The 24,068-nt window shown below is 40.1% G+C and overlaps 1 protein-coding gene across 2 annotated transcripts; it reads right to left on the bottom strand.

Annotated features, from left to right (window-relative positions):
• Positions 1–2,639: 2,639 nt before the first annotated feature.
• Positions 2,640–23,471, bottom strand: MTCH1 (mitochondrial carrier 1). 2 transcript variants are annotated; one of them, XR_004233708.1, is made up of 12 exons: positions 23,115–23,471; positions 18,842–18,926; positions 14,867–14,973; positions 14,051–14,128; positions 12,320–12,377; positions 10,473–10,524; positions 9,517–9,576; positions 7,639–7,736; positions 6,085–6,132; positions 5,839–5,906; positions 5,365–5,440; positions 2,640–3,066 (listed from the first exon to the last, which is right to left on the bottom strand). XR_004233708.1 is itself a non-coding variant. In XM_031964949.1 (12 exons), exons 1-12 carry the CDS (start codon positions 23,406–23,408, stop codon positions 2,995–2,997), a joined length of 1,092 nt encoding a protein of 363 aa, XP_031820809.1. In that variant the 5' UTR covers positions 23,409–23,463; the 3' UTR covers positions 2,640–2,994. The 2 variants fall into 2 exon arrangements, 1 of the variants encoding a protein (XP_031820809.1); XM_031964949.1 differs by having other exon boundaries at positions 7,643–7,736; positions 23,115–23,463.
• Between the last annotated feature and the right edge of the window lie 597 nt (positions 23,472–24,068).

Genomic DNA, 24,068 nt, shown 5'->3' with positions numbered 1-24,068 from the left:
CCGAGGCCCAGAGAACGTTGGCGATTTGCCCACTGTCACACAGGGAGTCGAGGTGGCCCATGCTCCAGATCTGACCTTCATTCCCTTTCGCGTTGCCTATGAAGAAATGAAAAAGACGGCGGCTTCCAAGAACGGCGCTTCCAAGAACCGCAGCTTCCAAGAGCGGTTCCCTTGCTCTGCCATTACCTTGCTGTCCCTCCTCCATCAGAAATGCATCTGCAGCAATCTTAGCTCAGGCAGGCAGTTGTGCTACCCTCCATGGATCCCTGAAATCCCCCTGTAGGCTCAGCTAGCAGAGACCTAGAAGTTTCCACCCACACACACTTACCTGCGCCTGTTATAAGCCCAGGATTGCTGATAAAGGTCTCCTCCCAAGGGTAAGAACAGGGCCCTGGATCCTGGGCAGAGGGAAGGCAGCAGCCAGTCTGCACAGCGCCCCCCGCTGGGGACCCGTCAGCCAGGGCTTCCCCTCAGCCTTGAAATGTGAGGGCTTTTCACAAGCCTCTGGCCAGTAACAAGGAGCTTGGGTTAAAGTACGCTGAGACCCATTAAATGGAGCGGCAGGGGGAACCGTGCTGCTAGCCCTGGGGCCGAGCATCTCCCGGGCTCTGCCTGCCCCGGGTACCGGGCCTCCGCCCCTTGTGCTGCCAGGCTGACACCCCCTCGCAGCACCCACCTGTCCGAGACTGCCGGTGACCTCTGGGCTTGGGCGGTTTGGGGGAAGCTTCTTGCTGCAATTCCAGAAAAGTGGAGAACATGCGATGGTTCCCAAGGCCCAGGAGTACGTGCAGCGCTGTGTAGGTGCCAGCCCAAGCACGGAACCACAGCTATGCTCTATGCTTTCTTGCCGGATTTACCCCAACACTCGTACCTCCCCGAGATGGGCTGGGCATTATCATTTTGCAGTCCCCCACCAACTCTGACTGAGGCAGCCCTCCCCCCCCCCCCCCAACAGCGGATAGAACACGAGGGCTGGAATCAGGAAGATCTGAGTTCAAATCCAGCCTCATTCACTTATTAGCTGTGTGACCCTGAGCAAGTCACTTGACCCCTATTTGCTCCTTATCTGTAAATTGAGGACACATAAAGAAATGGCAAACTACTCCAACATCTGCCAAAAATCCTCATGAACTAAGTTGGTAGGGCATAGAATTGGATACAAGTGAATGACTGAGCAACAACCACCATTGCTAATGGCCAGGAAACACTCCTAAAAAAAAAAAACAGTCTAACAAAGACATGAGATTCCAAATTTCCAAGACCAGCAAATTTATGTAAGAGTCCTTTAAATGGGCCCGCACAGTGCAACAGGTGTAAGTGATCCAAAATTTTCTGTGGGGATTTCTGTGGGGATTGCCCCATGGGCAGAGATTTTGTCATATCGAGATAGCTTCTTAACGGGAGACAGCTCCCTCTTTGATTGGCTGTGTGTGACCTCACAGACCCTTTTTAAGTCTACTACAGCTGGAGGTCACTCTCTTTATCCTGGGGTAGGTGAACCAAGTGGATGGATAGCCAAGAGAGGTAAGGAGCTCAATAGTGAACATGTGGGTCTCTCACAGACCTCATGTTCACTAGGGAGTTAACAAGTCAGGGCATTATGTGAGCAAGTATAATAAAGGCTTTTAAGTTTGCATGTGGCTGTTCTTGAGCATGCTGTCAGTTATTAAACTATAATTCAAGAAATCATAGCCAGAGATCTCTGAAGGACTCAGAGGCAGCTGGGTAAAATTAGTTGACACTGCAAAGGTCAGTGGTCAGAGATTTTCTGACGCCCTGGAAATTAGGAGAGACTGGCAATGTGAAATATCAGATAACACTAGAGCTTCCTGAAATGAAGTGACTGCTCAGAGTTAAGTAATAAACTATATTTTACAAATGGTGCCCAGGCGTGAGCGCATCATAGATTGTCAGGCCTTGAAGATTAATTTTTGAAAATTAATATTTAATATTTGGAATTATTTAACATTAGCCAGGTAATCAAAAATCAGTCCTGCATAAGACATTTCTTACCTCAATGGACATCATGTGTTAAGCAGATTGAACATAAAATGGACAAGGCAAAATCATCATATTAAATAAAACTTTTTACAAAAAAATTTTACTGTGTCCATATTAGAAAAGCCAGGACATAGAAAGAGCCTTTACTAAGAGAGCATTTGGATTCAAGTCTCTGATCTGTCATTTTTCAGCATGTGATCTTGAGCAAGAGAACTCTGTTAAGCCTGCTTTCTTGTCAATATAATGGGAATAAAAAATTCTGCCTACCTCAGATGTTGGTAAAAATGTGTTGATAAAATCAAATGAAATAATGTATGTAAAGTGCTCTGAGAACTACAACATATTACATATCTTTTATTAAGCAACAGAGTTATGTGATATAAGAATGCTAATTAAAACAGGCTATTTCTCCCCCAAAACTAAACCTCCTACCCCAAGCTGTTAAGGAGTAAATATTCTGCAAACTTTTAAAGGTTATATAAATTTAAGCTATTGCTATTATTATTATTGTTTAAAAACCAAGCAGAAGAGAAGTATGCTCATCTGTTCTCTGCCTGAGTTTTGTTCAAAGTCGGGGGAGCACTGGGGAGGAGGGGGGGAATATGCTGCCACCCTGACTATGGTGTAATGGAGTGAGCCTCTATGCCCTTACTAATATTACTTTTCATTTTATTTGCAATGCCTCTGAGATATTTACCAGAAATTGCTCCAATGCCCCTTGTGCCGCTCTGCCAAGCAGTCTTAGAAATTATTAATTCAGAATCTGTATAGAATAAGTACTTTTTCAGACCATACCAAAACCCTACTTCCCTTACCTACCAGCCCATCCCCTATCTACACAACTGAAAAACCACTAATAACCACCAGAAAGACAAACATCCAAATCTAGTTGTATTATACAGTCAGTTATCTTACAAGATAGCCCAATAATTAGGCCCTCACTTGGGCTGGGCAGAGATAGTCTGTTTATTATTGTAGTCAAGTTATTCTGATTTAGTCAATGGAAAAGCTCGATGCTGCTGAGATTCGGCGGAAAAGCAGACTTGATCCCCGGAAAAGCTGACCCTGCAAAGAAAGAATAGTGAGATAGTTGAAAAAGGGAAGCCTTACTTCCTCTCTCAAGTTGAATTCCAACTTCAACTTTAGGGCAGATGTTAAGGATTTGAGTTTTAATCCTGAAAGGAAGCTTTGACGCCATTTGGTACAATCTCCTTATTCCTGAGGATGAGCCCAGAAAGAAGGGATTTGCTCAAGCTAATCTCATGACCAGTCTCAGGGCTTTTTCCACTTCCTGATTCTATCTTCTGGTGGCTTTTAACTGAGTCCTATATTAATCTAGTGAAGGGGAAAGACACTGAGAACTCAGGGAGCCAGACCATAACTATCCAGAAAGGAAGGCCCATCTATGTTGAGTTTATGCTGTTAAGTAATGTGTTTTAAAATTTTTATTTGATGATACCAATGGGAGGACATAGGGCTTTGGAAAGGGTTCCTGAGACCAGGTTTCCAACAGGAAAAGAATCATTTTTGGCTCTAATAGCCAGATGTGTAACTATGCCCAAGGGAGTTTGTGTTTCATTCAGAATTGGCAAGTATCACCAAAGAAAATCAGCATCTTCTCCAGATTCACCTATAGTGGAAGTATAATGGGATCTTTCTCTGGTTAATGTACCCTGAGGATATAGCTGCTGATTGATCCCCAAGATAACATTAATGTTCCATCTTGAGGCCAAGTGAAAACCTATTTCTGTAGGCTCACCAACGTACTGACCCACTCAGGGACAAGATATCTTTAGTCAATAAGCAGATAGGCAGGCAGAGAATATAAAAACACAAGAATGGCCAGAGGAACCAGACCAATGCTTCATCCAGATCCCTATACAGTGAGACGGGCACAAGAAGCTGGCTGAAGGATGACACGGATGATCTGCTTGAGATCACCATGAAATATGAGGAATCAGTCCTTATTATTGAAAAGGGACCTGAAAACTATTTCCTTTATTAATTCAAGTGATGATTTCAGACAAGCCTCAGAACCACAACACAGCCCCAAATTAAGTAGCCCCATATAGGACCTAGAGGGCTGGGGGAGAAGGAGAGAATTCTTTTGCAGATATGAGGACCCACAAATGTGTGGAATACTGTCTAAAATGTCAGTTTTTTTCAATATATGGACTGGTTTCAAGGGTTTTCTTTCTATTCTTTTTCCTTTTTTCTTTTGTGAGGCAATTGGTAAGTGACTTCGCCAGGGTCACTCAGATAGTAAGTGTTAAGTTTTCTGAGGGAAGATTTGAACTCAGGTCTTTTTGGCTCCAGAGCCGGAATGCTAACCACTATGCCAGCTATGTCTTTCTTCTTTTCCTTTTAAAAAATCTTCATTAACTGGAATGGCTCTCTGGGAAAAGGAGGAACAAGGAGACTGAGGGAAATTTAAATAATATAAAACCCAGTCATCAACAAAATTTTATTTTTAAAACTGGAGGAAAAAGAGCCCTTACTATCACTAGTTTCCTTAAATAACCACTTAAGTTATCTTCCACTGTTCATCCTATTCATGTAATTCACAAACTTCGAAGCTTTGGTTTAATCTACCTCTATTTTTCTACATTGAAGGCCAATATTTTATTATTATTATTATTATTAATACTTTTTATTGACAGAACCCATGCCAGGGTAATTTTTTTACAACATTATCCCTTGCACTCACTTCTGTTCCGATTTTTCCCTCCCACCCTCCACCCCCTCCCCTAGATGGCAAGCAGTCCTATATATGTTGAATATGTCATAGTATATCCTAGATACAATATATGTGTGCAGAACCAAACAGTTTTCTTGTTGCATAGGGAGAATTGGATTCAGAAGGTAAAAATAACCCAGAAGAAAAACAAAAGCGTAAACAGTTTACATTCATTTCCCAGTGTTTTTTCTTTGGGTGTAGCTGCTTCTGTCCATCATTGATCAATTGAAACTGAATTAGATCTTCTCTTTGTCAAAGAAATCCACTTCCATCAGATTACATCTTCATACAGTATCGTTGTTGACGTATATAATGATCTCTTGGTTCTGCTCATTTCACTTAGCATCAGTTCATGCAAGTCTCTCCAAGGCCAATACTTTTTAAAATCTACTCTCACAGGAAAAGAACTTTATAATGACAAAAGGCATCAATAAAATATTTTAAAAGATCATTCTTGGGGCAGCTAGGTGGTGCATTGGATAAAGCACCAGCCCTGAAGTCAGGAGGACCTGAGTTCAAATCTGGCCTCAAGCCCTTAATGCTTCCTAGCTATGTGACTTAGCCCCAATTGCCTCAGAGGAAAAAAAAAAAAAAAAAGATCATTCTCCTCAACTACCTCCACTTACCTGCATGCTCAGATATCGCCAACAATGAATCCAGGACTTGAACACAGGAGAATAAGGTGGGAGGCCTGCCAGCAACCTGCCCAGGAGTAAGATCAATGGGTTAGAACCAAAAGAAAGCAATGGAAAAAGCCTGGCTGCCATGGCCTGAACAGAGACTAATACAATGGGGATATCTAGTTCAAACAGGGTATTAGTAATCAAAAATCATTTTTACCTGTTTTCTGCTGATAACTACATGGCAGAATCCATATCCGGGGTGGGAGAAGGAAAGGACAAAGTCGAAAAGCTTTAGAGCCAACCAGCGCTTTCTTTAAGCAGTTGACAAGGATGACTGTGGTCTTTTAGTTTAGAAACTCAGAGAAGGAGAATCTTTCCAGGACTTCCCAAGTCCCAGCTTTTGGGCCAAAGAGGCCATCAGGCTTCCAAAGCCCAATTCCAAGGTAAAGTGAGGGATAACTCTTCACACATACATACCCACAGTTGTTGACAGCCATGAGGTCACCAACCAGGAGGAAAGGGTAGGTCAACATGCTCACTGCAATCTGAAACCCAGAGAAGTCAAAATTCTCCTCAGCATCTTTACTGCTATAAATTATACTGACAAGTATCCTGAGTAGTCTCACTTCCATTCATACCCAAATCCACGCAAAGAATAGAATGTCAATAGAATGGTCACCATGGACCAACATTGTTTGGGGCCAGAGTTGGCTGCATACCTACCCCCATCACAAACTTGGTGTAACTGCGAACTGCCAGTGCTTGGCTGAACTGAAAGGTGAGAATAGAGAGAAAAGTCAAGGTTACAATAAGCTATGGCTTCCATCTGTCCTGGCAATCTGCTATTTACATGTGGTATTCCTTCCCTTCAAATAATGCTGCAGAAGCAGTTCTAGTTAATCCTCATCAATGCTCCTGAAGTGTCAAATTTTCTTTGACTTTCAGAAGATTCCTTTCTAGGGCCTTTTAAATGGTCTACTTTATCCTATGTTAGGAGTGAGACAAGGTGTGGAGAGAAAAGTATGGAATAAGTTTGGCAGAATACAGTTTTTAAATAGAAACGGGTAAATTTGCCAGGAATTATGGAGGCAAGGTAATGGAATAAAGGGTCACTCTAAGTGTGACAATTTTCCAAAACACACTGAAAGTCTTCTTTGAAACAAAGGTATAAGAAGTTATCCATTTAAGGATCTGGACTTGAACACCTTCTGCTATTTCTCATCCCTGACCAAAAAAAAAAAAAAAAAATTGCTCAGCAAGATTTGTAAATTTTGCCAAAAGATTCACTTGATACCTACAGGTTTGATTGACTGTCCTTGTTCAAAACTTGTTCACTGGCTTAAATGTATGTCCTTGGTGTACCATAAATTTCAGGCCACAAGTGCCAAATACATATCTTAGATTATCATTTTGACCCAGTTCAGCAGGCTCAACTGCAAGTGTTATAGCCTAAATTCCTATTCCTCTTTCTCTTCCTTTCATTTTTCGATCCCTATCACATACACAAAAATAGAGAAAATTAGAAGTCACAAATATTAAAAATCACAAAGCATGAAGCATTTAGTACAGATTCAATGAAGTCTCTATGAAACAACTCATCCACAAAACTGAGGTGGCTGAAAAAATACAGCAAACTCCAAACCACCTCACTTCTCATGAGTTCCATTTGATTGGGAAGGAAATCAAGACTCTCCTTCAGAAAAGATCTTTTAAAGTTATAATAAAAAACCTTCCACATAAATGAAACAATTTGCCAAATAGCATTAAGCAGGCCAAGTTGTAAAAAGTTTTTTTAGAAAGACATTTAGACATGGAACATCATATCAATTCTTTAAACATCAGACTCTGAATTAATTAATCATGGAAAACTTTTTTCAAACCACAACAATCACAGGATCTTAAAATTTCAGAGCTGGAAGATATCTTAAGAGGCCCTCTGATCCAGGATGCTCTTTTAAGAAAAGCCATTAAAAAAAAAAAAAAAAAAAAGTCTAGATGCACAGGAGTCAATTTTGTTGTTTTTTTTTTTTTTGGGGGGGGGGGAGATATTTCAGGATTTCTGTAATTCTTAAGGCCACTGAAATGTTGCCTTGGCTCAAACTGAAAAACTTCTCCTACGTCTTGCATTTATTTGCAAAATCCAGACTCTCTGATCTCTTAAGAAATAGGTTTCTACTTCTAAAATGTTTCCTTTATAATGAAGGCAGATGAGTCTGTTCTACTCATATGGGAACAGATAATTCTAGCTTTTGCTTAATCCTTATGAGAGTGACTCACTCACACTGTCGTCCACCAAATAAGCATTGATGAAATGAGCCAAGAGGTTACAGCCCCACAAGAAGACCACATCTCCCAGGAGGTGAGGTATCAAGCCCCTAAAAACAAAATTAAAAATCAGATGTTATATTCTTTATCAAGTTGTGAGTCCTGATGCTGAAGCAGTTTTCACTGATGAACCCTAAGGGACAGGGACAGGCTAGCTATTGGCAGTGTGACAAAGTGGAAGAGAACAAAACTCTGGAGGCAAAGGACCTGGGTTCCAATTCTGACTCTTATCGCTGTGACTTACAGACGGTGTGCCTAAAGGTTACTTTGGAGGAAAAATCCTCTTTGGGTCTCAGTTTCCTTAATTTTTTAAAACAAAGGAGTTGGCTTGAATCTCCAAGATCTTTTCCAATTCTAGTTATTATTCATGATCTTAGGTGACAGGTAAGCAATTCAAAAGCCTTTGCCAGAGCTTTAGTACAGCCAAGCTTCAGAGAAAGCAAGACACTGTGTTATAGTTAAAAGTGCTTGGTTACCAGGACAGGATGAAGCCAAATGCTGTATCTGATACATCCAGTGTTTTCCCTAGTTGTAGAGCAATGTTTGCTCCTCTTCCTGAGATGACAAACTAGCTCACAGAATCAATTTCCTTTAAAATACAGGGATGTACTTTTCTCAAAATTGAGGTTTTTCACAATTTGAAGACTACTGAGCTGAACAGTTTCTCATTGCCAGTTTAATCTAGAATATTTATCTCATATGAAATGTACACTTTTCAGTTCACATGAAACAAGTTCCTCATCTTCCAACACATCTGGAATTCCAAATTCTCTTCTTCCCTCTCCTACCACCAAATTGAGAAGGTAAGCAATTTGGCATAGATTATACATGTGTAGTCGTGCAAAATACACTTCCATCTAATTCATTCTGTGAAAGAAAACAGAGAAAAAAAAAAAACAAGAAAAATAAAGAAAAATCATCTTTAATTTGTATCTAGGCTCTACTAGATCATTTTATGGAGATGGAAAGTACCTTTTATTATAAGTCCTACAGAAGTATCTTGAACATTGTATTACTCAGAATAACTAAATTATTCATAGTAGATCATCATATAACATTGTTATTATTGTGTACAATGTTCTCCTGGTTCTGGTCATTTTACTTTGCATCCATTCATTTAAGCCTTTTCATGTTTTTCTGAGGGCAATCTGGTCACCACTTTTAAAAACACAATAGTATTCCACCACAATCATAGACCACAACTTGCTCAATCATTCCCAACATATGGACATGCCCTTAACATGCAATTCTTTGTTACTACTAAAAGAACACATGTAGGTCCTTTTCCCTATTTTATGATCTCTTTGGGGTACAGACCTAGAGAAGTATTGCTTACTCAAAAAGTAAGCATGGTTTTATAGCCCTTTGAGTAAGTTTCCAAATTGCTAAGGGGGTTGAATCTTAAACAGAATGCTCTTCAAGATGAATTCACTGAGCAAATAATTTGGGTGTGGGAAATCAATGGCACTGGACTCTCAAAGCAGGACAGAGAGTTGGGAGGCATGAAGTGTTACAAAATTACCAGCAATTACAAGTATGATGAAAAATCCAGAGGATTTGTCAGCCTTGATACCTAGTATCTTATATACTCCTACTGCTGACCTGATTTCTGGACCTATTACAAAATAAAAGCAAAATCCTGCTTTGGGTTCTTATTTAGAGTTTACAGCATCTAAGCATTCAATAACACAATGACAATTCCAGGATATACTTAGTCCTGAGTAAATACCCAAATGAAGCACTTTCTAAAAATATGCAGGAAGAAGAAACAAAGTATAACACAAACAACCCTAAGTTGGAAAGAAGAAAACCTCTTTTAAACTCACTTACACAAAGAACCCCAGCAGCCCTTCTTCTTGGAAAATCTTCCCAATGGAGCTCAGCACACCACTGCAGAGAAGCACAAAATTATGCATGACATAAGAGAGAAATGTATTGTCTCATCTGGAGCCAGAGTCCCTGACCAACACCACATGCCTACAGCCATTTACCCCTCACTGAGGTAGATGGAGAATAATACTCAGTAACTAGGATGTCCTCCAAGTAGAGAACATCTACTAATAGACATCTTCTTGATTTGGGAAAAGTTCACAGGAATTGGGGGAAAAAGAGAGGGAGATGAAAAGTCCTTCTTAAGGGGCTGGGAAGGATCAATTCCCCAAGTCTGTGGGATCTGAATTTCAAGACTCCTCCCAGCTCTGGCAGCCACTACAGAAATGTCCCCACTGCCTCATCTCATACTTTTCTGTGGTTTAACAAATTTCCAGTGGAGGAGATGGAAGGTCCAACAGTAGCCCTACAAACGACAAAGGCAACTGGGGGGGCAAGTAGGAAGGACAGTGGATTTGCAGCCAAAGGCCCTGGCTTTGAATCCCAGCTGAATCTAGCTCACGCTAGAGCAGAACACTGGGATTCAAAGATACAGGGTGCTACATGTCCTGAAAGGCTATCTCAGTTGTTCTCAGGTCCACATCCAAGGCAACCCTAACTGGGATTTGGAAAAGCACAGACAGGCACATAAGCAGCTTATAACCACCTGAGTATGTAATTATTTTTTCTCATGTGACCAGAAGAACAGTAAACTAAGAACAAAATGTTTTTTTGAAGTTGGAGAAAGAAGCAATCAGAGTTCTTGCAGCTAGCTGCCAGCACCACTTATTTGAGCTATGGATGGAGATCTTGGGAGACCTTAGATGAGATGGTTAAGAGATCAGACCCAGGCATTTCCACTAAAGAGCTAAACAGCAAACAGATGTTTGCATCAAAGGAAACTCAGAATCACCCACCTGTATTTGACCTCCCGCCCCACGAACTGGACCATACAGCGCATCGAGATGACTAAGGAAGGAAAACAGAACTAAATACAAGTAGTCGGGTATACCAATGCCCATGCTCACCAACATCCCTAGCCCCATGATATCTAATATGGAAACCAGTGTGAATTACAGGAAGGGAAAAATGGAGAAGGTAGCTATGCTAGAGTGTCAAGACTAGTGGAAATGGAGACAGAGAATATGGACTTGAAGCCTGCACCTGATACTTGGGCAAATCCTTCCTGTGAGCCTGTTCCCTTATCCTAAATGATGAACATAGTGGATGTCCAAGACTCCTTCTAGCTTTCAATCCTGTGGTTTCTATGCTGGGGGTAGGGGGTGTATGTGTGTGTGTATACAATTCCCAACACACATCCTATCTTCTAGTCAAACTGGATTATTTCCAAATGTGTCCCATGCCATCCCACCTCTGCAAACTTTAGCTTGTGCTGTTTTTTGCAAGATGTGTCATGCCTGATCCTCCCCACTTCATCTCCACTGGTCCAGACTCTGATTTTAACATGTTAAATTTTTACAACAAAGGACCTGAGTTTAAATTCTAGCTTTGCTGCTTACTTATCCCTGGGTAGTCTTGAGCATTTTCTTTGGGGCTGGAGTAGATGACCTCTTTTTTCCTGCTCTATACTTACATCACATGCCAAGATCTCCAGGAGATCATCATGGGAGCAGCCAGGATGCTCAGAAGCTTTTCTATCTCAGTCTAGTATGAATCAGGTGGAGAAGATACTCTGGAACAACCTCAATCCTGCCTTGGTGGGAAAAACTATCACTTAGAAAGTCTGTCTTAAGTAATGCATGGATAGATGTAAGATAACCAGTCGGTTTTTATAACAACCACTGGAGAACGTACTGGATAAACTGGGAAACCATGGGCTAAACCATATGGAGAAGTTTCTGATAGGAAATAAGGGTTGAAGCAAGTGAATACCCTTTAATTTATACTAAGAAAAATTCTACAAGTGGAAGGATATAAGGAAAGAAGCTAAAGTTATTCAAAATGCTAAACCAATTTCTTATTTTCATTACTTGACATTTCTTCTTCTAGAACAGTATTTTATTAATTGTACACTGATATATTGCATAAAGGACTTTGTTTTCGAATAAAAAAATGCTATGATCCCCACTAAGAGGGAAGAGGACCCGAGTGAGGAAACTTCTCTTCACACTTACCCAGTACTCTAATCAGATTGGAAAATTTTCAGTTGTGAACATACTCCAAAGTTTTCTCATTTCTGTACTTTATTTATGCTGTACCTTTCCCTGGAATGTCCCTTTTGTCATCACTGATCACTATCATGTCACAGGCTGCCTTCCTCCCCTCCATGAAGTCAGGAAGACCCAAGTCTACACCCTAGTTTTACTAGTATACTTTGTGAAAGTGTACAAATTCCTTAATCTCACTAGGATTAAATTTTGTCCACTAAAATAAGAAGGTCGAATTAGTTAAGCTTTAAGGTCCCTCTATATCTCTAAATCCTAGGATCTAAAATAAAGGAAATGCATCACAAACGAAACACCACGCACAAGGATTGGGCAGAGACAAGATTCAAGAAAATCATAATTATCCTAGGATTGATACCTTGCTTTTCAACCTAACAATGTGGTTCCAAGGGCACTATAGTTCACTAGGAGATTTCAGGTAATTAACCTCTTGGAAATATGAGCTTCTGAACCCAATACCTCTTGCTGACAGGCCAAAGGGAGAGTCCTTACTTATACTTCCTACTTATCTTGAAGGGCTTGGACCAAATAGGAACTATTTTAGATTCTATTTCAAATGTACTTTTCCCCAGACTTACCATGCAGAGGGTGAGAAAGCACCCTGGACACACACTGCACCACCATCTCATGAGAAGTCTGGGGGGAAAAAAAAGAAAGGAATTAGGAACAAAGCTTGGTCCAGAGTACAAAACCCAAGGTGCCTGGAAGTGGATTTTAACTAGTCTTTATGGAGAAAACAACCAGATGAATAGTTAGGTGCAGTCTATATCAGATATGCCATAAAAAGATAACCCATAAGAAAAACCCTTCCTCAACTCAGGATAGTGGAATTTGTAACACTGTTTTGAGGAAGAATTTTCAGATGAAAGAATTCAAAGACTAAGGTGAGGTGTGTCTTAGAGTCCTCTATCACTTAAATCAACAAATATTTAGCATTTGCACTGTACTAGGTACTATGGGGGATTAAAAAATGAACAATATAGGTTCTGAGACATTACATTTTGGGCTGGAGTAATTTAAATTCTACAACTTGTTACCAATTTATTCTCTAACATGTTATAATAAAGACAGCTACTCATTTTCTTTCTGTGCAAGTTCACAATATGAAATTCTCAAACAATAATAGTTCAAAGTTATTTTAAATTTATCTTTTTCTTTCAGACTGCACATCCAGTCTGATGTTATTTTTTTCTTCTATATTGATTCCTTCATTCTCAATTTCTACAGATAATGTGGTAGAATGATAGTTATGATACACAAGACAGGGAGTCAGAAAACCTGAGTACTATTTCTGTCATTACCACTGGCTACTTGTGTAAGTAATACAAATCACAACTGAATTCACCTTCCTAGGCCGAAATTTCTTCAAATGTAAAATGAGCTTTGTATGATCTCTAAAACTTAACATCCTATGATATGGTAATGCTGGTGATAGCAAAGTCTGAGAATGATTTTTATCACCTCTTCCTTACCAGAATTGCAACCTTTAGCATCAATCTTAGTACCAGTTAATGCTTAATGTTGCTCTCCAAATCAACTGATTATGTATGTGGTCACTTGGCCACTCCTCTCTGAGCCTGCTATGAATCTTCATTCTCTACTTCAAAACTTTTCTAAGACACTTCTAATATTATTCATCTCATTTCCTTCTTCACCTCCAATTTTTCCAATGGATATTTCCTCAATTTCCTTTTCATTCAATTACTCTATTTCTACCTCTAGGCCTTCTCGTAAATCATAAAGACTTATACTATTTATGACCACTGGCAGTTTATCACTCAAATAACTCTTAAAAAAATCTTAACCTTTTCCAGGAAAATAAATTCCCTTTTTTCATCTCAACCAAACAATATTTTGAGTTCAACAATTTGCTCTTCTTTAACTTTCTCATAATAGATCCTAATCTTTTAATTCATTTCTAATGTTTCTGACTCATTTAGTCCATACTTGAATGGTCATTCTTAAATCTTCAGTTCCCAGAATATAGAGAATGTGACTAATTAACACTACAGAAAAGTACACTATATAAATGCTTGATAAATACTCTTTTATAATAGTGACAGTTAAACAGATCACCAGTTCCCCAAATAAAAGTAAAGGAGAAATGAGTTGAAGATAGAGAAGCCACCAAAAACGCTTTCTCATCCTTTCTGGAAAGCCTTAAGCAAATATTGTTCTCTGGCAGGAAAATAGTAGTAATCATGGTTCACTACTACTCACCCTTCCTCCCCTTCCCCATTCTCCACCAGATCAATCCTAGCTCAAAGGTCTCTCCTGGTCCAATTTAATCTTTAAGCACAGATACTCACCTCTTTCACTACCTTCCTCAGTGATGTCTTCACATCATCCTTGTTGGATACATGTTCTAACTCCTCCAGAGGGAAGGTCTAAAACAGAGAATGAACAGAGAGGCAATAAGAAAAGGCTACTAGCTTTGCCCCTGAGATTAACTATTAAGAAAGGAAACAGTTTCAGAGAGGTAGTCAAGATAGAAGAGATCCCAATGAGCCCTTCAATTTTTCTTTTGCAACACCCCTCTGATGAGTCTAAGATGACTCCCTCAGTAGAGAGCTACTGTTACTTGGACAAACAAATCAAACAATTGCTTTTATGGGTCTATAGTAGTCATCTGTGGTGGACTAGGGTAAACCAAGATACTCTGAACAAGAAATGGTCTAACTAGATCAGACAGCCCAATAAAATAGAAAAATAATGGATTTGCAATAACCAAGTTTAAATCCAGATTTTGCCAATCACTAAATGTAGAAAGGACCTTCCTCTTCTATACAATAAGGGGTTTGGAAGAGAAGCCTTCCAAGGGTCTCTGCTGCTTCTAAATCTATTAAATCAAGCAATGGTCACTCTTTGTCTTAGTTACTCAACTGGGAGAAATAAAGAAACACATTATAACTTTTCAGAAAGATCTAAAACCAGATAAGAGAATTTGCACCAGGGCAATGTTCCCCAAAGTCAGGATGTGATGGTCAAATGGTTTTAACCAAAGGTATTGGCAAAGTATAACACACAGCCAGGGCACAATCTGTTTCTAAACTGAAGTCACAGAGATCCTAACAGATTAACTATATGTCATGATACACGGATATAAGATACATCCATGGCCTCACCTTTTTCACACTACCCCGGGATAGGGTGGAGAGAGCACTAGACATAAGTCTTGGACTCAAGCCTCGGAATAGTCCTCTCTTCCCATCCACTTGCACAATGTGTCTAGCTGCACAAAAGAAGAAAAAAATATATTTCATTCCCATTCCATCTCACAATTAATTTCCATTTCTGGACACCACAACCTAAATATCTCATTGCAAACTTGGATGAACAGTAATACTCATTTCAGTTGTGACTTAAAAGAGACTAGATACCAAACCAAAAAATAAATAAATAAAGAAATCGTCTTTTCTTCTGGATTGTAGAAAGATCATTGGTGATCCTAAGCATGTCACTTCCCTTCTCTGTGACTTAATTTCTTCATCTGTGAAATGAAAAGTGCACATTTGCATTATATACTTCACAAGACTATTGTGATGAAAACCCTTTGTAAATATAAAAGCATGATATATGAATTATTATTTTCTGGGCCCTCTTTATTTTTTTTTAAATGACAAAAAAAGGTTAAATATTTCTTCAGTCAACTTTAAAATAAATCATTCCTTTCTAAGTTTCAATGCTAGTATTTCAGTTCATTAACTCAATGGGAATAAGAAACCCATTTCACTCTGTGTAAGGAGAAAAACAAACATATTTTTCAAAAGATAGTAAGAAAGTTCTGGCAGTGATATGGGCCTGCCAGGTTGTGGGAGACACATTATTTATAATAATTGAGAGAAAGGCCATAGAGAGCAGCTAGGAGAGAACAGGAGAGTACTCTTCTTCAAAGATCTCTCACTGAATCACTGATGCTGAGGGAGCCATCTGACTGAATCCTGCATCAGGTACATCAGGGATTTAGGGGAGAGAGGGCCCAACCTCCAAATGCTAGCACACTGCTTTCAGAAAAAATGTAAGCAATTTGTGACAGTAAAACTGATCAGTGTACAAGAAGGAAGTTCTTTTGAGGTGCACTTGCTCCAAAAAGGTCTTCCTAAAGCACCACTGTTTGACCTAGTCAAGTTTTTTGTAACTTTAATAAAATTAGTCTGATCCCCAAAGCCTGAAAGTCCTCTTATTTTCAAACCAGCACTTATTTCCCCTTTGTGTCCAGATGTTGAATTCTCTAAAACATCTGGTAGTTGTGAACATACACTAAGGAATGAAAGAACAAAATGTAAAGGAGCTTTCACATTCCAATTTGACTTGACTAGGAGAAGACTGCAGACTATTTGTAAAAACTATACAAGCATATTTATTCCAGGTATATACTGTGATACTTGGAAACTAAGACAAAAAGAAGAAAAAGAGGTAAAAATAGAAGGGGAGGGAGCATCAGGAAATGGCTCCATGGTTAGAGTACTGTATTACAGTAGCACCTGAGAACCTAAATTCAAATCTTAATTCAAAACAAAATGCTTCTTTGAATCTTCATCTGTAAAATAGGGAAAATCCTCAAACTAGCTATTTCACACGGCTGTTGTGTAGAATGCTTTGTAAACCTTCATGTGAGGCAAAGACTCCTTGCTTATATTTGTGTCTCTAGTGCTAGGTTAGCACTAGTTTACATAGTTTGCTGCAATTAGTAAATGCTTAATGTTTACATTCATATTTATTCTGTTCAAGCCATAAACCTAGAATAATAACCTGGATTTAGATTATTTAAATCTTAAATTTGTTACAAAAGATCATTTCAGGAGGTCTAGGGTAGTGGGAGGCAGGAATGATTGGTGTAAAAAACAAAAGATGTCAATGAAACGTTAAAAAAAAACAACCCACTGAGCTTCTAACACAGTAAATTTTCTTAGCTTCATGTGGTAGTAAAAGTAGGAAGAAAACCCATTGATGGTAATAGCTTCCTAGTCCCTTAGAACAGTGATATCAGTGGGCCACCTATTAACTTAGGAAATGAAAAGCTAACATGATCTCTGTGGTATTATATTTTTATTTATGTTGTAGCACCTTTTGCCATTATATTCTAATATGGTTCAGGAGCACTTCTGAACCAAGAAAACTTTGTTTGACTCCTGTATCTTAAGAACCTGTTGATCCTTAATTCCCTTATCTACAAAATGGGGATAAGAATCTTTATTTCTTCTCATCTTAAAGAGTTATAGTAAGGGCAAATGATCAGAGGAGAGAACACATTTTTCTGAAGAAAAACAGAGCAGAAATCCAAGGGAATATCTGTTGGGCTATTATAGCTAGAGCTCTTCAAAGATACCTCAACACTGACAACCAGCTAGGTAAGTCCCAAATTGATGACACTCTCTATTCTTTGATTGGCTTGGTTCCCAAAGAAACCTAGTAAAAGATAAAGTCTGCAAATCTGCAACAGTAGCAAGTTATGAAAAAATGTTCCTGCCCAATTCAGAACATGGTAACAGCCTTTCCAGATCTGATAAGCTGTTGCAACCGAAATACAGTCACCTGCTGGTTAAGCCAACAACACCAAAGGCTCTTAAGGAAATAACTCCAGTAGGAGCCTTCCTAGGCCCTAGATATTTTCCAATGGCAAAAGGGGAAATTGGGGTGGGGATGAGGATAGTTAGAAGACTGGGAACACAGGAGACCAGAAAGTAGAAGAAAAAAGAAGGGTTAGAAGAAAGGTATATGTGAAAGGAGTAAAGAAAAGGAGGCACCAAAACAAATTGGGACTAGGATTGTGTAAGAGAAACCAAAGCTGTTTTTGGATACACACCTAAGAATTAGGGAGTTATGAATGAAATTGGCAGTAAGTAGGACATGCAAAGCCATAAACACTAAGTATCTTACTACATATCCCAGATATGTGTTGAGTGTGACTCTGCTAAAATTTAAGCAAAGGACTAGATGATTTTGAAGAGCTCTCCATTTCTGCCATTTTGTGTCTAAGATTTTAATATTTCTCCTAACAATGATTTTAATGTGGCTGCTTGTGACATTTCTCAGGATATTCTTCCTACTATTTAGGACCATAGGAGGTTGGGCAGAGTGCTATATTTTTCCAAATATATAAAAAGATAGTTTTCAACATTCATCTTTGCATCTCAACATTTAAAATAAAAACAAAAGCATTTTCATTCCCTACCTCACAAAGTTACAATAAGGAAAGTACTTTATAAAACTTAAGAGCTATACAAATATGAACTATTACTACTCTTTTTAACATTATTACCTGGAAACACTCTTTTCTGTCCAAAGCATCCTTTTACACTTAAACTACAAGCTGCCTCTTCTGCACTTCTCCAAAGGGAGAAGTGATTTGCTTTTACATGTAAATAGAGCTCTACAGGTTTCAAAGCATTTTAATAGACGTTATTAATACATCTCATTTGAGATTCACAAGTAACTACAGCATAATGACAGGTATGAAACCCAGTTTTGGGGGGAAAGGTTATTTAATTAATTTTCAATTAACAATCATTTATTTTCTCTTCTTATTCCCTCTGCCAATGAGAAGGAGGGAAGGAAGGGAAGGAGGGAGGGAGTTTCCTCATCTATAAAATGAATTAGAGAAGGAAATGGCAAACCACTTTAGGTTTTTTGCCAAGAAAACCCTAAATGGGATCATGAAGAGGTGGTATGAAACAACTCAACAACAACAAAATAATAAATGAGTATGACCACAAAGGAGTAAGTCAGAACTTGCAATAAAAATTTTGTACAGAGGAATGGGGACTTAGACACTTCCAATTCTAGGAGTTTTACTTCTGTATCTGTTTATTCCTCAAAAATTGTGCAGGGTTGAGTGTTTGTATGTGTACAAAATCTTTGCTAGAGTTGGAACCAAAGCTGTATTTTCTACCTCTGGCTGCCCAGATACTATATCACCAGTTTCTTAGTCTTTGGCTACATTCTCCAAATCAAACCAAAATGAATGACTACACAGTTCCCCTGACCCATCAAATTCAGCCAGCGAGGGTTCTGGGCTCTCCTCTACTATCTCATCTGAGCACAGTTTAGGTCTGAGACCTCTTTCCCAAGCATTTTTTCAGGATGTAAATACCACTCACCATATGTGAAGAAATTAGGCAAGTAGAAGACCTTTCTCCCCAGCACATTGGTCCCCACAGTGGGAGGCAGTGGTTCATGTCCAACCTTCAGATAAAGAAAACGAGCTTAGGACATTGTTCATGTTCAACCACCTTTACCCCAAATACTGTCTCCTAGCTTCTTTTTTCCCTTCTACTTACCAATCATGGCAAGGACCCTACAAATCCTATTGCTCTGTCCCTCTATCTTGGCACTCTTCTTCCCCATCTGCTCCATATGTCTTATAACCATATATCATTTCTCCAGATAGAATTTTATTAGATATTGCTCAAGATCCAAGCTGCTCATCAAACTTAAGTCTCTCAATCAATAATCCTGATAGACACAAATAAATATGCCAAATGCCAGTTTCTTCATTCCCAATCACATCTATTTCTCATCACATCTATGCCTATTTCCAATTATCCCCTAAATTCTAGGCATGCCTAATATCAACCATAACAAATCCCATTCAAATCCTATCCAACATGCCCCCATGACCTTAGATAAGTCACCTTACTCTTACAGAATGGTTTTTTCCCTTCCATAAAAGGAAGAGGTTGAAGTTGATAATCTATAACTAATATTTAATGATATGATAATGATGATTGTATCATCACCAAATCTAAGAATCTCAATCCAATGGAACTCAGAGGCAATCTAGCTTAACTCCAAATAAGAATTCTTTCTTCAACATGCCCAGGAAGAGTCTATTTAGCCTACACTTGATGATCTCCAATGAAGGAGAACACATGACTTCCTAAGGTAGCCCATTCTAATCTAAATAACCTAATTACTAGTAACATTTTTCTTACAGTGAGCCCACATCAATCAGCAACTGCCAGCCATTGCTCCTAGTTCTTCTACCCTCTGGAACCAAGTAGTAGAGTCTTCCTTCCATGTGACAACCCTTCATATTACTAGAAGGCTAACATGTTGTTCCCTACCCTCCCCCCATTTCCAAAATCTTCTCTTTTCTAGACTAAATATTCCTCAGTTCCAAGAGGTTTGACAATTGTTAATGCTGTAAAGTTACCCATGTATATATCCTGTAAATAAAAGGCTATTAAATAAAATAAAAAAAAATATTCCTCAGTTCCTTTCAATACTCATATAGCATGATCCTGAGACCCTGCACCATCCTGGTAATCTTCCTTTGGACACTTTCTAGTTTATCAATGTCCTACCATATATTAATGTGGTAACTTCAAAATGAACAACAATATTCCAGGCTGGGTTCACCTAAGACAATAGAATTATAGTCTCTCTAGTTATATACTCTATGCTTAACTTTTTTGACCTCCATAACCCATTGTAAACTCATGATGAATCTACAATCCACTAAAACTCTCAAATCTTCCATTCAGTGATACATCACCCATCTTGTACTTGTGAAGGTGATTTTTTGGATCCAAATGTTGGACTTGCCATTGATCCTTATTAATTTTTATCTTATTTTAGCCAACATGATGTACTAGCTTGTCAAGATCTTTTTAGGTTCTGACTCAGGTATCCAATGTTTGAGTAATTCTTCTAGGTTCTGTGCCATCTGCAAATCTGATAAGCATGCCTTTATTTAAGCCACTGATTTAAACTATTACATTGCACAGAGCCAAACATGAATATCTGAGGCATTCCAAGTGCTTTTTCAAGCTAATATAAAATCACCAATATTGAGTTTTTGTGTCCAGATACTCAGCAAGTTTCAATTCCAACAAGCTGGCTCACAAGAATAGTACAAGATGTCAACTGTTTTGCTAAAATCCAGGTATGAGTTTCTTGGATCTACCAAGAAGTTAGTCAGTCAAAAAAAATTTATATGAGCTTGGAATGATCTCTACTTAATTAAGTCATGGTTTATCAAATCATTCCTATTTCACTCTCAAATCTTGTTACAACAAATTCCAAACATACCAAATCTGTCATCCCCATTCCATATCACTTCTAAAGTTCTGCCACACTTACTTCCAATTACCCTCAAATTTCCAGTTCTCAAATCACATTCATTCCAAATTTACTTTCAAATTTGTTACATTTAGTTTGCACCATGCCCAAATGCCCCACTTTCAAATGTAAATTACTCCTTAGGCACCAAGTTTGTCTACACCAAAACTACTCATCCCTCAAATTCCCATTATACCCAAACACAAAGTTGTCTCTCTCATTTCACAACTCTCCCAAGCTGTCACCCCAAATATCAAACCCAAATGTTACACTTATTTTATATCTCACCAAATCTCTATATTTCAAAATCTTACTCATGCCTACACGCTATAGTCATTTTACAACTCTTCAATCTCAGCCACACCTAAATGTCTCACTATTACCCTCAACCTCAAATTCACATTCCTCCAATCCCCAATAACGTAGAAATATTTGCCCCCATTCCAATCATACCCCCAATTTCTTCTTGCATTGATCACATATAAATAACTTCATACTCAATTATGATTTCCATTCTCCCAAATACATCACTGTGAAGTCTAAAACTAGTCACCTCTAGGTCACACCCCAAATCTTTTTACTCTATTCCACAAATACTCAAGCTGTCACTTAGAATTTCTGCTCATATCTATTCCACACATCCCCAAATCTTAATTGCTCCTGTTCCCGGTTACAGAGTGGTAAAAACTACGAATTTAGAGCTAATCAATCAACAATTAAGGGTTTAAACTGTGCTAAGTACTGCAATTGGCACTGGGAAGGGGGAGGGGGGAATACAATCACAAAGAATGAAAAAAATCCCCTACATTCTAACAGGGGAAATTACAAGGACATACAAACATACAGAATAAGTATAAAGTTAAATATAAAAATATAGATACAAAATAGTTTGGGAGAGCACTAGCAGTTGGAAGGATTAAGAAAAGCTTCATGTAGAAGATAATGCTTAAGCTACCTGTTTAAAAGAGAAACTATGAACATTAAGTACACTAAACATGTGAGGAACAGAGAGGTATGCCAGATCAGAAGAGTCCAAGGAAAGGGAGTAATCTCTAATTAGTCTGGAAAGGTAAGTAGGGACCAGGTTGTAAAGGGCATAAAAAGCTAAACAAAGGAGTTTATATTTTATCTTAGAGTAGAATGAGAAAGGGAGTCACAAAGATTTATGCTTGAGGAAAATTATTTTGGTAGTATGAATTGGAGGGAGAGAATACTTGAAGCAGGGGGACCTCTTAGGAGGCTGATGCAGTATTTCTGAAGCCAGAAATAAAAAGAGCTTGAACTAAAATAGTAGCTATGTGCCTGGAATGAAAGGTTAGAAACTGAGAGATGCGAGTGTAGAAACCACAAGATGTGGCAACTGCTTGGGTACATGGGAGTCCAAGATAATCAGTGTTTTACTAACCTCTCTGAATCTCAGCTTTGATGACCCTAGACCAAAATCTCCTGCTTCATCCAGGGTCATTTCCAATCACCCTGCTCTATACTGGACCCGGATGCTTCTGGAGGGGAAAGTGATGTAGGTGACCTTGCCCAGCCCTCCCTCACTCAAATCCAATTCACCTGCATGTGATGGCATCAACTCCCTGAGGTCTTTCCAGAATTTAGGACAAATAACAGCCTACAACCCCATCTATAATCCGAGGCGTTTGAAGATTCTGGAGCACTGATAATAAAGAGTGCTACTCATCCCTTCAAAGAGAAATGATAGACTCAAAGTGTAAAATAAGAACTACATTTTTGGATCCAGTCTATGTGGAAACCGGTTTTACTTGACTATATTTGTTATAGGAGTTTTGTTTTTCTTTCTTTTTTTTTTTTTAAGTCCAGGAGATCAAAGGGAGAAAAAGATCAAACGCTTGCTAACTGAGAAATAACAACATTAACTTCAAGTGAGGGGTGTGGACTAGATTGGGGGGGGGGGGGGTTGGGGTTGTTTAGAATTCCAGATCTGAATTTCTAGATCTCTCTCTCCTATAGGGAGGGCACCACCTCCCCCATCTCACAAGCGCAATCTCATTTGTTTCGCCAGTATCTATCCCCAGCCACAGTCCTTCAATGTCACATCCTCTCTTTCACTGGTCTTTTTTCCATCCGACGATTTCTAGACGGTTCCGATCGCTCTTCGTCCTATTTGTCTCTCCGTCTGAAGCCGTTTTTGATTAGTGTACCTTGTTCTTCCTTTCTGTTCTTCTGCTGTTTCTCCCTGTTTTCCCCGAGTCCTCTTCCTTTTCCTGCGGTTTGCTCGTTTCTTCTCCTCTCGTCTTCCCTTTTTCCTCCGCCGTCCCGTCTCCCCGCTCCCGGGCGCACCTGGATGAGCAGTTTCACGTAGAAGAGGGGGTGGCTCAGCGCAGTCACGCCGGCCCCCAAGGCCAGGAACAAGGCCTCCGTGGCCGCGGAGCCGTCCCCGGCTCCCAGGGCCGCTACGGCCGCCGCCTCCACGCCCCGGGAAGAGGACGGGGGCGGCCGCGGAGGCTGCAGTCCCCATATCCCGGCCCCCGGCGGGGCGCCCGGTTCGGCGCGCCGGGCTCCCGGGCCCGCTCCCACCATAGCCCTGGCGTCGCAGCGAACCCAGGGCGCCACTTCCGGGTCAGAAGCCCCCATGGGGTCTGGGCGTAAGGTCCCTCCCTGTCACGTGACAGAGGAAGGGCTCTCTGCTCCCTCCCCTCCCCTTCAGGATATTCGCTTTCTCCGGGAAAGGAATGGGGAGCTGAGCCGGGGCCAGGCCGTACCATTCGAGATGGGAAAGAGGGGGCGAGACAGAGAGGAGGAACTGTTGGCGCGGGCCGGTCTCTGCGGTCTGCGGCTGGGGGAGAGAGGGGTTGGGGCGGAGAAAAGTCGGGCTGGAAAAGCTTACAAGCCTGGGTCTGGTGGCGGGCTGGCCGGCCTTCGCTCGAGATTCTCGGCGGGGCTACTCCCGCACTTCCAGGGAATGGCACTTGCCGGGGGTTGGCAAGCGCGAGCAGCTCCACTCCGGCGGCGTTCGCTCAAGTCCCAGAGCCTTGGCTCTGCAGGACGCTGGAGAGCTCCCGCTCACGGGGCGGGCGCGGAGCCCGGCCCCTCTCCTCCGGACTTGGAGCGAGTCATTCAGCCTCCCTCTGAGCCTCAACTTCTTATGTGTAAAACGAGGAGCCTGGGGGAAATAAAGCGAGGAGACTGGGGGAAATAAAACGAGGAGCCTGGGGGGAAATAAAACGAGGAGCCTGGGGGGGGGAAATAAAGCGAGGAGCCTGGGGGAAATAAAACGAGGAGCCTGGGGGAAAT

This window comes from Sarcophilus harrisii, chromosome 4 (genome assembly GCF_902635505.1).
Source record: "Sarcophilus harrisii chromosome 4, mSarHar1.11, whole genome shotgun sequence".
In the NCBI taxonomy this organism is placed as follows: Eukaryota; Metazoa; Chordata; class Mammalia; order Dasyuromorphia; family Dasyuridae; genus Sarcophilus; species Sarcophilus harrisii.
This window is presented reverse-complemented; position numbering and strand designations above follow the sequence as displayed.

Excerpts from the sequence above, each read along its gene's own strand:
- MTCH1 (XM_031964949.1), bottom strand. The coding sequence starts at position 23,408 with ATGGGGGCTTCTGACCCGGAAGTGGCGCCCTGGGTTCGCTGCGACGCC. Across the intron at positions 10,525-12,319 it reads GCTTTCTCACCCTCTGCATG|TCATCTCGATGCGCTGTATG; the intron begins GTAAGTCTGGGG and ends TTCCTTCCTTAG. Across the intron at positions 6,133-7,642 it reads CTTATTTGGTGGACGACAGT|TTCAGCCAAGCACTGGCAGT; the intron begins GTGAGTGAGTCA and ends CTCACCTTTCAG.